The following is a 13052-nucleotide window of genomic DNA, read 5'->3' on the forward strand; positions in this document are numbered from 1 at the left end:
GTTTTTCTCTGTGACAATCTACAGGAATGGATGAAATGGATGGTAGGCGTCACCATTTGCAGCTGAATGTTACTGAAGTCGGCAGTGAGAAACCAACGTCTGAGAGTGGACAATACCTTCAGGTTCGTCTCATTATTGTTTTGATTTAAAACTTGTAATCACTAAATATATATCAGATGAATTAATATGATTATAATTGTTTTAGACTATTAAATTCATTTTCAGAAATTAACAAACAAAAAAAAAAAAAAATTGATATTTACATCTACATTGTTTTTGATTGGAACTTATATAAAACTAAGGGTTGTAATTTAAGAATTAGCAGTTTAGAGTTAATATTAAGACTTTAATTAAAATAATATTAAAGACATAAACACAGGCATATAAGGCAGAGAAAACAACTGACAGGATTCAAATGTATCTATTACTGCTTACCACTTTACCAATTAAACTACTGAGCACCTTACCATTCTTTTCCATGTCTTAAAATTCTAGCACAATGGTAAAGCTGAGTGTAAACCCTATTAATGAGATGGTGGAGAAATGACCTGCTGACAGAAAAGTCTAGAAGTCCTGTTTCACTGGTCCTGATTACTCTAGAAGTAAGGCAAGCCCTGGGATAAGATGGTAGTGGGTACTTTGTACTAGTGATATTTGACAGTGCTGGTTCAAATCCTACCAATGAGTTTAGGTAGCCTGGAATTATTTGGGATTTTTTTGAAGCTGTGTACTTAACATCCCATAGGTCAGTGATGAAGTGACAACTTCAGTGGTAAATCAGTCTCTAGATATACAATTGAGCTTTATTAGGTCAAGTATCTGAGTTCAAATCCTAAGGTTGACTTTACCTTTCATTTCATTGTCTTTGAATTGAGTGCCAGTAATGTGCTGGTTTCTGTTATATCTTTCACTTGTACTTGTGACCTTATCTATTTTGGAGTAAACAATATCAATGATTTCTGTTTTTCTGTGTAGTTATTTGGTCCAAATATTCATCCATGTCACTGTGTGATTGCACACATGAATGGAAGCGTGACGGTGACACCAACTCGGAAAGATGCTGAGACTTACATCAATAATCGGCGGATCTACGAGACTACCCTCCTACAACATGGTATGTTGGTACAGTTTGGGGATCATCATGCATTCAGATTTTGTGACTCCAGATCTGATGAGGTAATAATATCTACAAATCTTTTCTTTTTATCTCCCTTCTCTCTTTTCCTCCTCTTCCCTTCTCTCTTTTCTTCCTCTTCCCTTCTCTCTTTTCCTCCTCTTCCCTTCTCTCTTTTCCTCCTCTTCCCTTCTCTCTTTTCCTCCTCTTCCCTTCTCTCTTTTCCTCCTCTTCCCTTCTCTCTTTTCCTCCTCTTCCCTTCTCTCTTTTCCTCCTCTTCCCTTCTCTCTTTTCCTCCTCTTCCCTTCTCTCTTTTCCTCCTCTTCCCTTCTCTCTTTTCCTCCTCTTCCCTTCTCTCTTTTCCTCCTCTTCCCTTCTCTCTTTTCTTCCTCTTCCCTTCTCTCTTTTCTTCCTCTCTCACTCTCTTCTTGCTCCTCCCTCTCTTTATCTGTCTGTCTCTCTCTCTCTCCTCTAACTTTACACAATATCATTCAACCATTAACAATGGAGATATTGACTATTCCCCTCTCCCAAAATTTCAGGTCTTGTATTATACTGGTTTTCTCATAATTTATTTTATATAAACCCCTAATGGTTATTTTACTACATAATCAAGATAGGGACAGGAGTTTCACCACTTCTGAGACTGATGGGTGGAAAGAGGCAAGTTATGCTCAATTTATCCCTTCCTCAGCACTTTGGCATCACTTCAGACTGGGTCTTTGGATTCACCTAATCCACCTTCTTGCCAGAATATGATTTCAAATTTTTTTCCTTTGTCTATATTTACAACCTTCTTCAGGAACTTTTCAAAAATTCTTTTTTGGTCGCTTCATATTAACCCTTTCGTTACCAACCCGCCTGAAATTGGCTCTGAGTAGAAATGCCTTGTTTTCATAAGCTTTAAATTAAAATCTTCCACCAAACCTTAGTCACAATTTATGTTCCTAACACTAGCTGAATGATAACAGAGTTATTTTACTAAATTCTTTGTTATATTTAAAGTAATTGAAAGAAGCACAGAGCATGTCAAAATAAATACAGTAATGAAAGGGTTAATATGTATTCATATCAGTTAGTTAAGGTTAACCTCTCTCACTTGCATAATCAGTATACACAACAAAAAAGCTTTTATTTTCCATAGAATGTTTCAGTATTATTTACCTTATTTTGAGGTGTGCTGATAGTTCCCCCACCCAATCTTGCCATTCTCATTACCACTGCCTCCTGTTCTGTAACTTTTTAAAATGTTCTTCTTGGCAGAGACACTCCAAAGTTCCTCGGTCTCCCGATCACAGACTGCAAAACAACCAAAGGGATTCTCAAATCAGACAATACGACCCTGAAATGGATACTGGTACCTACGCTAAACCAATAGAGGAAAACATTCCCCGCCATGAGAGAGCAAGGGAAGAAATGCTCAGAAAGTAAGAAATCCAATGATTCGTTGATAAAATTGTGCGTTTGTGATTATGTAGGTTTTGTGATAGACTTGACCAGGTCAGTGCAGTGCCAGATTAAATTGATCGCAGTATATTTGGGTTTGCTCTATGTCCTGGGATTTTTCTTCGCTTTCTTTTTGTTCCAATGGGATTCAATTTTTTGCCTATAAATCTGTCTTGTGCTGATGTAAGAAATAAATATTTAATGATGGAAATAGATGAAATGATGGTATAGTTGCGTGAACTGGAGCAACATGAAATAAAGAGTCTTGCTCAAGAACACAACACAGCCTGGTCCAGGAATCAAACTCACTACCTCATGATTGTGAGCCCACCACTCTAACCACTGGGCTATGTGCTTACATGTTGTATGAAATGCTATACCATCCAAACTATGTATAATCACCCATCCCTTAATCTATTGTGTGAATACTTCCCTCTGTCAATTCCAAGTCTCTTAATGAATATTGGATGAAAACATACTTAGTGTCTACCAATGATGGTATTTGAGAGTTTCTATTATAAAATGCAGCAGATTCCATAGACTTGTCTTGAAACATGCCATTTGAAGGCATCTAATAGAATCGTCTTTTTGTTGGCACAGCATAAATTCCACTTGTTGTTTTACCCTGTTTTGTTTCTTTTCTTAAAGTGCTCCCAACTCCATTCCTCATAGCCCCACACGACAGCCAACACCTTCAGGAAAAATTGGCGATGAAGTACTTCCTGCTGCATTAGAGTTCCGTGAAGATGGTAAATATATTTTCTTAAAGTTTTGTTAAATCTTTATCTCAGAAGGTGAAGAGAATATTTTTGGGTTATGTGTACTGTTTATTTATTGTTTGCATCAATATGGTGTGAGCATCTTATACATGCATCTGTACATTGTGTGTGGATGTTCTGAGAAAGCAGGGTTGTGGGCACTATTTTTTTCTCTGGTTGAACCATTTTAAATGGGTAAAAAAAAAAGTAGCGTAGTTATTTGTCTTAAAATTATCAATTTTGATATCATCATCATCATTTATCATCTGTTCCATGCTGGCATGGGTTGGACAGTTTGACTGGTGCTGGTAAGCTAGAGAGATGCACCAGGCTCCAGTCTGATTTGGTATGCTTTCTATGGCTGGATGACCTTCCTAAAGCCAACCAATATCTATAAAACAAGAATCTTCTCCTGGATAAGATGCTAGTCTATTACGGGATTGGTTTATTTCCCCCCCCCCCTTGCCAAAACAAGCTCAATAGTGCCAGCCATCAAATTACTTGTCACAGTTATGCTTAGAACATGGTGAACTTCATCATGTGAGATATCTTGCCTCCTGAATATAAAGTTGCATCAGTGACAGATTTGAGATGTCAGTATCATGGATGAAGGGAAATTTCAAGAAATACGCAATGTATGAAGGAGATAAAATGTTGATTTATATTGGCGATAGATTCAGTGAATATTTTAGCAGGATATATGCTGGATAGCAGATATCTGTGAGTTGTTGGGGGAAGACACTCATGTACGAAGTAAAACTTAAATGACTTAAGAAGTGATTATCTCTACAGAAATTCGGAGTAATAGTTTTTCTACTTCAATAAATCTTTCTTTTTCTTTCCCCTTTTAATTTTGTTGGTAATTTTGTTTTTCAGCACAAACCCAATTTCTATCGGAACTTGTTCCAAATGTGAAATGCAATGCTGTTCAGTTTAAGTTAGCACCAACTTACACCTTGTATTTAGCCATACGTTATCGACTATCCAATATCTATCGACCAGAGATAGAACCAGCTGAACGGGCTTCACGGTTGACTAATTTCATGAACAAGATGGCTTCTATGATGCAACAAACTATCAGGGTAAATTAACTATCATTCATCATATACACTATTTTATACATGATTTTAATTATGAAAAGAAATTAGGTACCAAGATTTAAATTAGTTGCAACTTATGCAAATAAAAATGGTATTTAGACTGATGCAGTTATGTTCTGTACAGGCCTCTTCTTACTATTTTCTCATGAAGTCCTCTTTACAGCATTTCATTTTGTCCGGGAGGGGGGGGGGAACTTCTTTCTGTATGCTCATATCATTGTTGTCATGGATACCAAAAGATAATAGATGACAGAATTAGTTGAGGGCCACACAAAATGCTCTACATTGTTTACCCGATGACTCTTTTTGGTTTTCTGTTCAAATTCCATTACAGTTCACCTTCCTTTCAACTTCCTGGAGATTGTATTAAAATTCTTAAGATAATTTTTTTTTGTGAGACACTAACATCCTGTCCCAGAGAAGATTCGTCTCTCATCAGTTTAATTACTTCAGTAATTGTGATCCAGTGAATGAGTTTAGATTAAGAGATTCTCACATATGATATTTTTTTTCTAACCAATTATAATATTTGTGAGGTTAGCATACTAACTATATTGTCATAATTTCAAATCTTTCTGCTCCAGTCATTGTGTTGTAATTTATGAGCAGCCAAAATTTTGATCTCTTTAACTGATGAAATAACAGTTTACCATTAAAACGTTAGTAATAGGAAGGGCATCCAGGTATAAACACAAATTCTCTGTGGAGAAAATCGTCTCACTCATGCAAACATAGGAAAGTGGATGTAAAACTGATGATAGGAAATATAGGAAGGGACATTACTTCGTTTATGTCAGTGAGGCACCTAGAGTTATGTACCTTGCTCAGGGGTACAAACATAGTATAAATTACACGAACTTTTTTTCACTTTCGCACGCTGCTATCAGTTTATATAAAGTGGTAAGAGGTACGTGTAGTCGAATGATATTTGTATATATTTCATATCACAAATCAAAATAAACCTTGTTGCAATTTAGAATATAGAGAGGTGTAACCACCACAAGACCTTTTACCAATTCTATCAATAACAATATTTTAATTCATGACTATTGTCAGTTTGAAACACATTATTATACTTATTACAAGGCGACGAGCTAGCAGAATTGTTAGCATGCTGGGCAAAATGCTTACCAGTATTTCATCTGCTGCTACGTTCTGAGTTTAAATTCCGCTAAGATTGACTTTGTCTTTCATCCTTTCAGGGTCGATTAAATAAGTACCAGTTACGCACTGGGGTCGACGTAATCGACTTAATCCCCTCCCCCAAGCTGCCCTTATGGCAAAAATTTGAAATTATAATTATACTTATTACAATTTTAGCTTTGTAACTCATTAATTAGCAGTGGTGTTCGAAGTTAGTGAGATTTCCTGTAAAACTAGATTAAATGTTTCCTTTTCTTTTTTTAGGATAAGAATAAGGACCCAGCATCACTTGCATTTTGGATGGCAAATGCATCAGAAATCCTGAATTTCCTCAAACAAGACCAAGATGTTCGACTCTTCAGTCGCGAAGCACAAGACATTCTGGCACAATCTGTCCAAATCGCATTCCATCATCTTGTGCAATGTTTACATTTTGACCTCAGTCACACGATGCCAGCTTTCATAAATGATGATGATTCTGTGGAGGATGATGATTTTAGTGTCCCAGGTAGGTACTCAGTAGAGGTTTGAAAATGTGAGAGGTGAGGCTGAAAGCATGAACATGTATAAGGTATCGAAGGAGTGTATGTTTGCAATCAATCATAAAAGAAGACTTTGTATATTTTTTGTTGGGAAGCCTAGTATATTTTTAAGGGATGAAAGGGTGAGTTTAGGGGTAAGGTTATGAGTGAAAGGTTAGCATAAGTATTATTTATCCTCTCCCACCCCTACTCAGTACTGATTAAGCAAACTTATAATCTGATGTTGCAGCCAGCATTTTATTTTTAGTGGGCTGTTATAAAATGTGTCCCTGATGCAAATTTAGCTGCTATTTTTAGCAAGCCATCCACTATGTAGTGGTTCTCAGTTTCATTTTATTTTTCACGGTGAAAGGTTGTTTAGATATTTTTAGAGGTTAACGATTGAGACTGTGATTTTGAACAAAGTTAATGACATTCTTCAGAATAAAATTGGATCCTCTTGCATCCCAGAATCTATTACTGATGCTTCTTGGGAAGCATTTACCTTACTTCTAAGACCTTTTTAATGTAGCAACTCCAAATTCTCACTAAAAAAAATAAATCTCTCACAGCCTCCAAAATGAAGATCAAGTATCTTTTATTTAAATCTTAAAATCAGAAGACTTAGGATAAGTAACCTCATGGTTGCTAGCCTAGAAAGTGAAAACTAGTGGAGAGCTAGGATTGAACTTGGGAATTTGTTGACATATAGATGTTCCTATAATGTTAAGTATTCAATCATGTGTGGTCCCTGGTCTAGTTACCAGAAAACTGACATTTATGGACTTGGGATTGAACTTGTGATCTTGTTGTTTATGTCTCTGATTTCAAAATTAATTCCAAGGAAATTAATGAGGAAGGGAAACATTTATTAGACTATTGTCTGCTCTTTCTCCTTAGCAGCCACACACATGATGAATGTAGGTGTTAAATGGACAATGAATCTAATCCACTGTTGAACTAAGTTCATGTCTTACTCTGTGGTGCTCAGAAATAATTGAAGGAAATCTTACCTTTTTCTTCTTTTTTTTTTTTGTCCCTTTATTTGTAGTTATTTGATTTGAGGAAAAACATACTTTGAATCCTTGATTTAATTGTTTCTATTCGTTGCTAAAATTCCTAAGAAATATAATTTTTTTTCCTAATGCCATGTGATTTCAGAAACTGGTTATCGGCAGAAAATGCAGCCGACACTCGGTGATGTCCTCCGCACTTTGACGGCTGCCATGAACCTTCTGCGACGGTGCCGTGTGAATGCAGCACTCACAATCCAACTGTTTTCTCAGCTCTTCCACTTTATCAACATGTGGTTGTTCAACCTGATAATTCAGAAGCCACAGTTCAATCTCTGCACTCGCCGATGGGGCATTATACTGAAGCGTCGACTCGGTAAAGTGGAAGCATGGGCTGAGAAGCAAGGACTGGAATTGGCTGCTGATTGTCACCTGTGTCGTATCATCCAGGTATGTTCTGGGAATTCTTACCTAACAAGTTGATTTCTATAGCTCTTGATTCAACTATCACCACACAATTTTTGTGTGTGTGCGTTCTAATTCTATCAGAAAGCGGAAAAATGCTTCCCTGTGTCCTCTTATATATTTACTTACATTGTTTCATTTAAATATAGTCATGTGTTGTGGTTGAATCTAGCTTTCAATAGTAACAAATTATTTAATTATATATTTAATGTAATCGTTAATCCTTTCATGACCATATTTTTAATGAAATACATTGCCTGCATGTTTCAATTAATTTAAAAGGTAACTGGGAATTTAGAAGGATTAGTAAAATAATTTTGTCATTATCAAGCAGGTGTAAAATGCAATGGACTGGCAGAAAAGAGAAAATGCTTTGCGGTGTTTGTTCTGGGTCTTTATGTTCGGAGTTCAAATCCTGCTAAGGTCAACCTTGCTTTTCATTCCTCTGGAATTGATCAAATAAAGTATCAGTGAAGAATTAATCAAATAAACCCTTGCTCCCTAATCAAAAAAAAAAAAAAAAAAAAATGCTTGAATTGTAATTTGCCCAACCTAACTTAAATGCTTTTCTTTTGTGTATCATTTATAGGCTGCGCACTTACTGCAGGCACCAAAGAACAATAATGATGACATAGCAAACATCAGTTCTACCTGCTTCAAGCTGAACTCACTCCAAATACAAGCCCTCTTACAGAACTACATCCCAGAGGATAATGAGCCTCGCATCCCTCAATCACTGATTGACCGTGTTGTGACCGTCGCCAGGAACATGGCCGATGACTTGGCCCATTCTGACGGCAATGAAATTAAAGTGGAAGAAGACCGAGAGCTGCAGTTACCGTTTCTACTACCAGAGGATGGTTATTCCTGCGATATCATCCGAGGTGTACCAAATGGCTTACCCGATTTCCTTGAAACGTTTATCAGGAATGGGGTTTGTCGTTTTACACCTCAACCCAGTTCTAAAGGTCTGTGGACTGTATATATGGTTGGGTTAGACCAGCAAGGACCAAGACTTAATGAGGTAAGAATTCTCCCTTCTTCTTTGTTCATCATCATTTAATGCCCATTCTTCATGCTGGCATGGGTTGGATGGTTTGGTAGGGGCTGGCCAGCTGCAGAGCTACCCAGGCTCAGTGTCTGTTTTTGGCATGGTTTCTATGGCTGACTGTCCTTCCTAATGCCGACCACTTTACAGAGGGTATTGGGTGCAATGGCCCGGTGGTTAAGGCAGCGGATTCGCGGTTGGAGGATCACGGTTTCAATTCCCAGACCGGGTATTGTTTGTGTTTATTGAGCGAAAACACCTAAAGCTCCACGAGGCTCTTTCACCCCAACTTTCTCTCACTCTTTCTTCCTGTTTCTTGAGTAACGCTGCGATGGACTAGCGTCCCGTCCAGCAGGTGGGGAACACGTACGCCATAGAAATCAGGAAACCGGTCCCATGAGCCTGGCTAGGCTTTAAAAGGGCACATAATAAATAATAATAATAATTTGTTGTTTTTACTTGGAACCATGGATCTTTAAAACATTATTGCTTGTTAAGTGCTCCTAGTATGGTTTTATGGATTTGATTTAGACGAAGATAGGTTGTCCATAGCTTGTGAAGGACTGACCAAAGTTAACTGTTGAGTTTTGGAACAGAAATAGTCGATGAAGGAGGTGTTGTGTGTGGAGAAGTGGGGGTAGGATGATTGATAGAACAGGCTGTGGTTGTGGTGGTGAAAGGCAAAGAGGCCGATACAGCTTGGCACGTGTGACATCGCAACTCATTTCTACAGCTGAGTGTACTGGAGCAACGTGAAATAAAGTGTCTTGTTCAAGAACACAACACACAGCGTGATCTGGGAATTGAACTCACTACCTCATGATTGTGAGCTCAACACCCTAACCATTGAGCTATGCACCTTCACGTGTGTATATATATATATATATATATATATATATGCATAAACACACAAACACACACATACCGTAATCCCTCACTATATCATGGTCCACCTATCGTGGTTTATTATTTAAGCTTACGTCAATTCTTCCATGGTGTTTTTTTGCATTTATAATAAAACAAATATATGCAAATTATAAAAATATACAGTACAGTACTGTTTCTACTTGGCGGATTTTCACCTATTGCGGGGGCATTTTGGGACATAACACCCACGATAGTCGAGGGATTACTGTATATGTGTGTGTGTGTGTATATGTATATATATATATATACACACACACCCACCTCACTCCTGTTCCCAATGATATACTGTGACATCATTTCTCTGTACACTAAGCCATCCTCATTATCTCTGGTTGTCTTCCTCCTCCACCTTCCCATGCCTCACCCCTTCTTTAAACATCAATCTGTAAACTGGACAAACAAACTTTGGTTGCTTTTGATCTGACCTTTTGTTGGAATGGTGGTAGTGGTGATGGTGAGATGGTGGTGGTGGTATCTAATAATGATTGTGTGCCAATCATGTGGTTGTCGTTTAGCCCTAGGTGAGTTCTGATCAAGCAGACATTCCAACCACGACCATTCCTTCTTTTTGTAAAAATAGAATTTTGTTATCCCAAAGTATTTTCTAAGACTAGTATAACGTGATTCAAAGGAGATTTCACTACTGTTTCTAGTAGATCAAGCAACAGTGTAGATTCCCTCTGTAGTAGGTGGGTAGAAGTGTTGATGAATTAATCTGTCCCTCTCCTCCCCTACAACTGTCCCCCACCTACCCACTACAGTTAGTGGACACTTGAGCTTGTCTTCTCTGTTGTGTCAACAGAATGTTGTTATTTCTGCACAACAAAGTGGTTACCTTGTCAAGTCTTGTCTCGCCACCACTGCTACTGCTGTTGTGGTTGGTCAATAATGAAGTAGTGGTGGTGGTGGTGGTGGTGGTCATTCATGTCTCCTACTGTCCAGGGGAAGCTGATTATATAAATCTGTTTTTATTTGATGAGGTTGTTTTTCTTAGCATCTGTTGCCCTTCACAACTCTCACATTTCACCACTGCTACTCCCCTCCCCCCGACACACACATCACTCCACCACCCCCTCACATCACTCTAATCCTACCCCATCTCTTTGCTATCCCACCATCTCTCACCTCTACCACTTTACCTCACCACACCTCCTCCCCATCACTTTGTTACCCCCTCTCTGGTTCTCTACCACCTCCACGTCTCTCTCCACCATTATCACCACCACCGTTCTTGCAACCCCACAATGTCTCTTTGCCCCCATCCCCCCATCACTCTAGTCCCATCCACGTCGCCTCACCACCCCTGTATCTCTGGCCCTTCTTCCCAATACTTCTTCCACCCATGCACCCCTCACCATCACCACTACCACTGTTCCCACTTCCATTATACCTCTTAACTACTCCCACCCCTCCTCCTCCCTCTCATGCCACTACCCCACTCCCTCACACCTCAACTTTCTAATTTCCAATTGGAGCTAATTAACACTGCTCAAGACCTCCATCTTTGTCCCTCTCTTCCGTTATGTAAGTTCTTACAGACTTTGGCAATATTTCTACACCAAACTTCGGATAACCTGTTGGAACACTTTATAGTGTTCGTTTGTGTTTTTTTGTTATCTCTTTTTTTTTTTTTCATCATGGATACCAAGATTTTATTTGAAGTTTTTTACTCTGACACCACACACACATTAGCTCGACTATGGACATAGCTATATCACTTTTGGACTGAATTACACACAACATACATATATTATTTTCGTATGGTTTACATCCGTTTTTCTTTGCTAGCAGAGGCTAGATAAATACTTACTTACTTCAGGCAATATTTTTACCACTGGTGACTCTTATTGCCAACCTTTAGCTCTTCTACAAGAAAGGATTTTTTTATTCTGTTACTCTGCACCGGCAACTTCATGTGAAAAGTAGAAATGACAACTTTCATACACGTACACATGCATATGCATAAACACACACACACACACGTCGTTTGTTAACCCTCGTCTTAAATCATAGCCAAACCACACACATGTACCTGTATCTCTATTCTAAATGTTTTGAAAACAAATACATGCATGTGTACCTGTACCCAGATGTGTATATGAGTATGTTTGAGTTTATGTATGTGTGTAAAAGATTTCACTTTGTAACTTTTGTTCTGATAGAGAAAAAAAATAGCAAAAATAATTTTGTCTGAAAAATTCAGCTTGTGTGTCTGAAAATATGGCTTTTAATTTTTGTTTTTTCAATATGATTGCTTTAAATGTTATATATTATTTCAAAATAACTAAATTTAAAAAAAATTTTTTTTTTTTTTTTTCTTGTTTAGACATTTTTACAAGCTTGTTAATAATGTTATTGTTTATAATACACTATCCAAAGGTGATTAATGTCAGTACCCCCTGACTGGTTCCTGTACCAGTGGCACGTAATAAGCACCATCCGAACGTGGCCGATGCCAGTACCTCCTGACTGGCTCCTGTACCGGTGGCTCATAAAAAGCACTATCTGGACATGATTGATGCCATTGGTGGCACATAAAAAGCACCCACTACACTCTTGGAGTGGTTGGCGTTAGGAATGGCATCCAGCTGCAGAAACTCTGCCAGATCAGATTGGAGCTTGGTACAGCCACTGGCTCTCCAGACCTCAGTCAAACCGTCCAACCCATGCCAGCATGAAAAACGGTCGTTAAGCGATGATGATGAATGCACTGCTACTGCTGTAGGGGGATCCTGCATTACTACTCTACTAGTTATACCGTACACACCACTACTTTTGTCCTAGTTATAATTACACAATATTAATGCCACTACATTACTCATATTCACCATATTTTGATGACCTAACAGCAATTCCATTATAACTACTGCAATTCTGTATTTCCAAGGGATAAACTCTGTTCTTGTTGAGATCGTCCAATTCTAACCAAACATTTGCCTTTCAGATTCATCAGAAGGAAGGCGGATTTCCAGCACATGTACCACACCCAGATGAATTGCCACCAGAACCTGAAATAATTGAAGTTGTGTTTGAGAAAGTGAAAGGCAGTATAGGACTAAGTATTGTAGCTGCTAAGGTAAATATTCTATTTTACATTTTCCTTCACTGAATTATGACAAATGTTTAGTCTAAGTACTAAGCCCCCCCCCCCATCATCATCTTTTGTGTCCTTGCTATTAGCCGCCCCCGTTGTCGTCATCTTTGTTTTAAATGTCCATTTGCCGTGCTAGCATATACTGAATGTACCAATCATACAGTATATGTCGCTTGTCTCATCCTTTTGTTAGCTTTTCTGTGTTGCACAACATCCCGAGATTTTGTCTTGTTTCTCCTCCCCCCACCCCATCCACTGTCTTTCTCTACTAGAAAAATCCTCCCCTGACAGCATGATACCTTTTCCCTCAGAACCCATTTTCCTTTTCGCTCACATATCCATACCAGATCAGCTCACATCACCCAACAGCTCATATTCAGTTACCTTTCCTGTATGTCTCAGCTTTAATATTTAACTAATCTC

At 38.2% G+C, this 13052-nt stretch overlaps 1 protein-coding gene across 11 annotated transcripts in view; it reads left to right on the forward strand.

Annotated features, from left to right (window-relative positions):
• The window catches only part of LOC106880869 (uncharacterized), a 152776-nt gene that overhangs the window by 116759 nt on the left and 22965 nt on the right, over positions 1 to 13052 (forward strand). For all 11 annotated transcript variants that reach the window (XM_089358968.1, XM_089358972.1, XM_089358974.1 and 8 more), the window contains 9 exons: positions 25 to 122; positions 976 to 1176; positions 2378 to 2541; positions 3209 to 3309; positions 4195 to 4400; positions 5826 to 6069; positions 7244 to 7545; positions 8150 to 8584; positions 12480 to 12611. In XM_089358968.1, the coding sequence (XP_089215094.1) occupies positions 25 to 122; positions 976 to 1176; positions 2378 to 2541; positions 3209 to 3309; positions 4195 to 4400; positions 5826 to 6069; positions 7244 to 7545; positions 8150 to 8584; positions 12480 to 12611 (1883 nt within the window). The remainder of the gene's footprint in view (positions 1 to 24; positions 123 to 975; positions 1177 to 2377; positions 2542 to 3208; positions 3310 to 4194; positions 4401 to 5825; positions 6070 to 7243; positions 7546 to 8149; positions 8585 to 12479; positions 12612 to 13052) is intronic.

This window comes from Octopus bimaculoides, chromosome 10 (assembly GCF_046866305.1).
Source record: "Octopus bimaculoides isolate indiv1 chromosome 10, ASM4686630v1, whole genome shotgun sequence".
Lineage (NCBI taxonomy): Eukaryota > Metazoa > Mollusca > Cephalopoda > Octopoda > Octopodidae > Octopus > Octopus bimaculoides.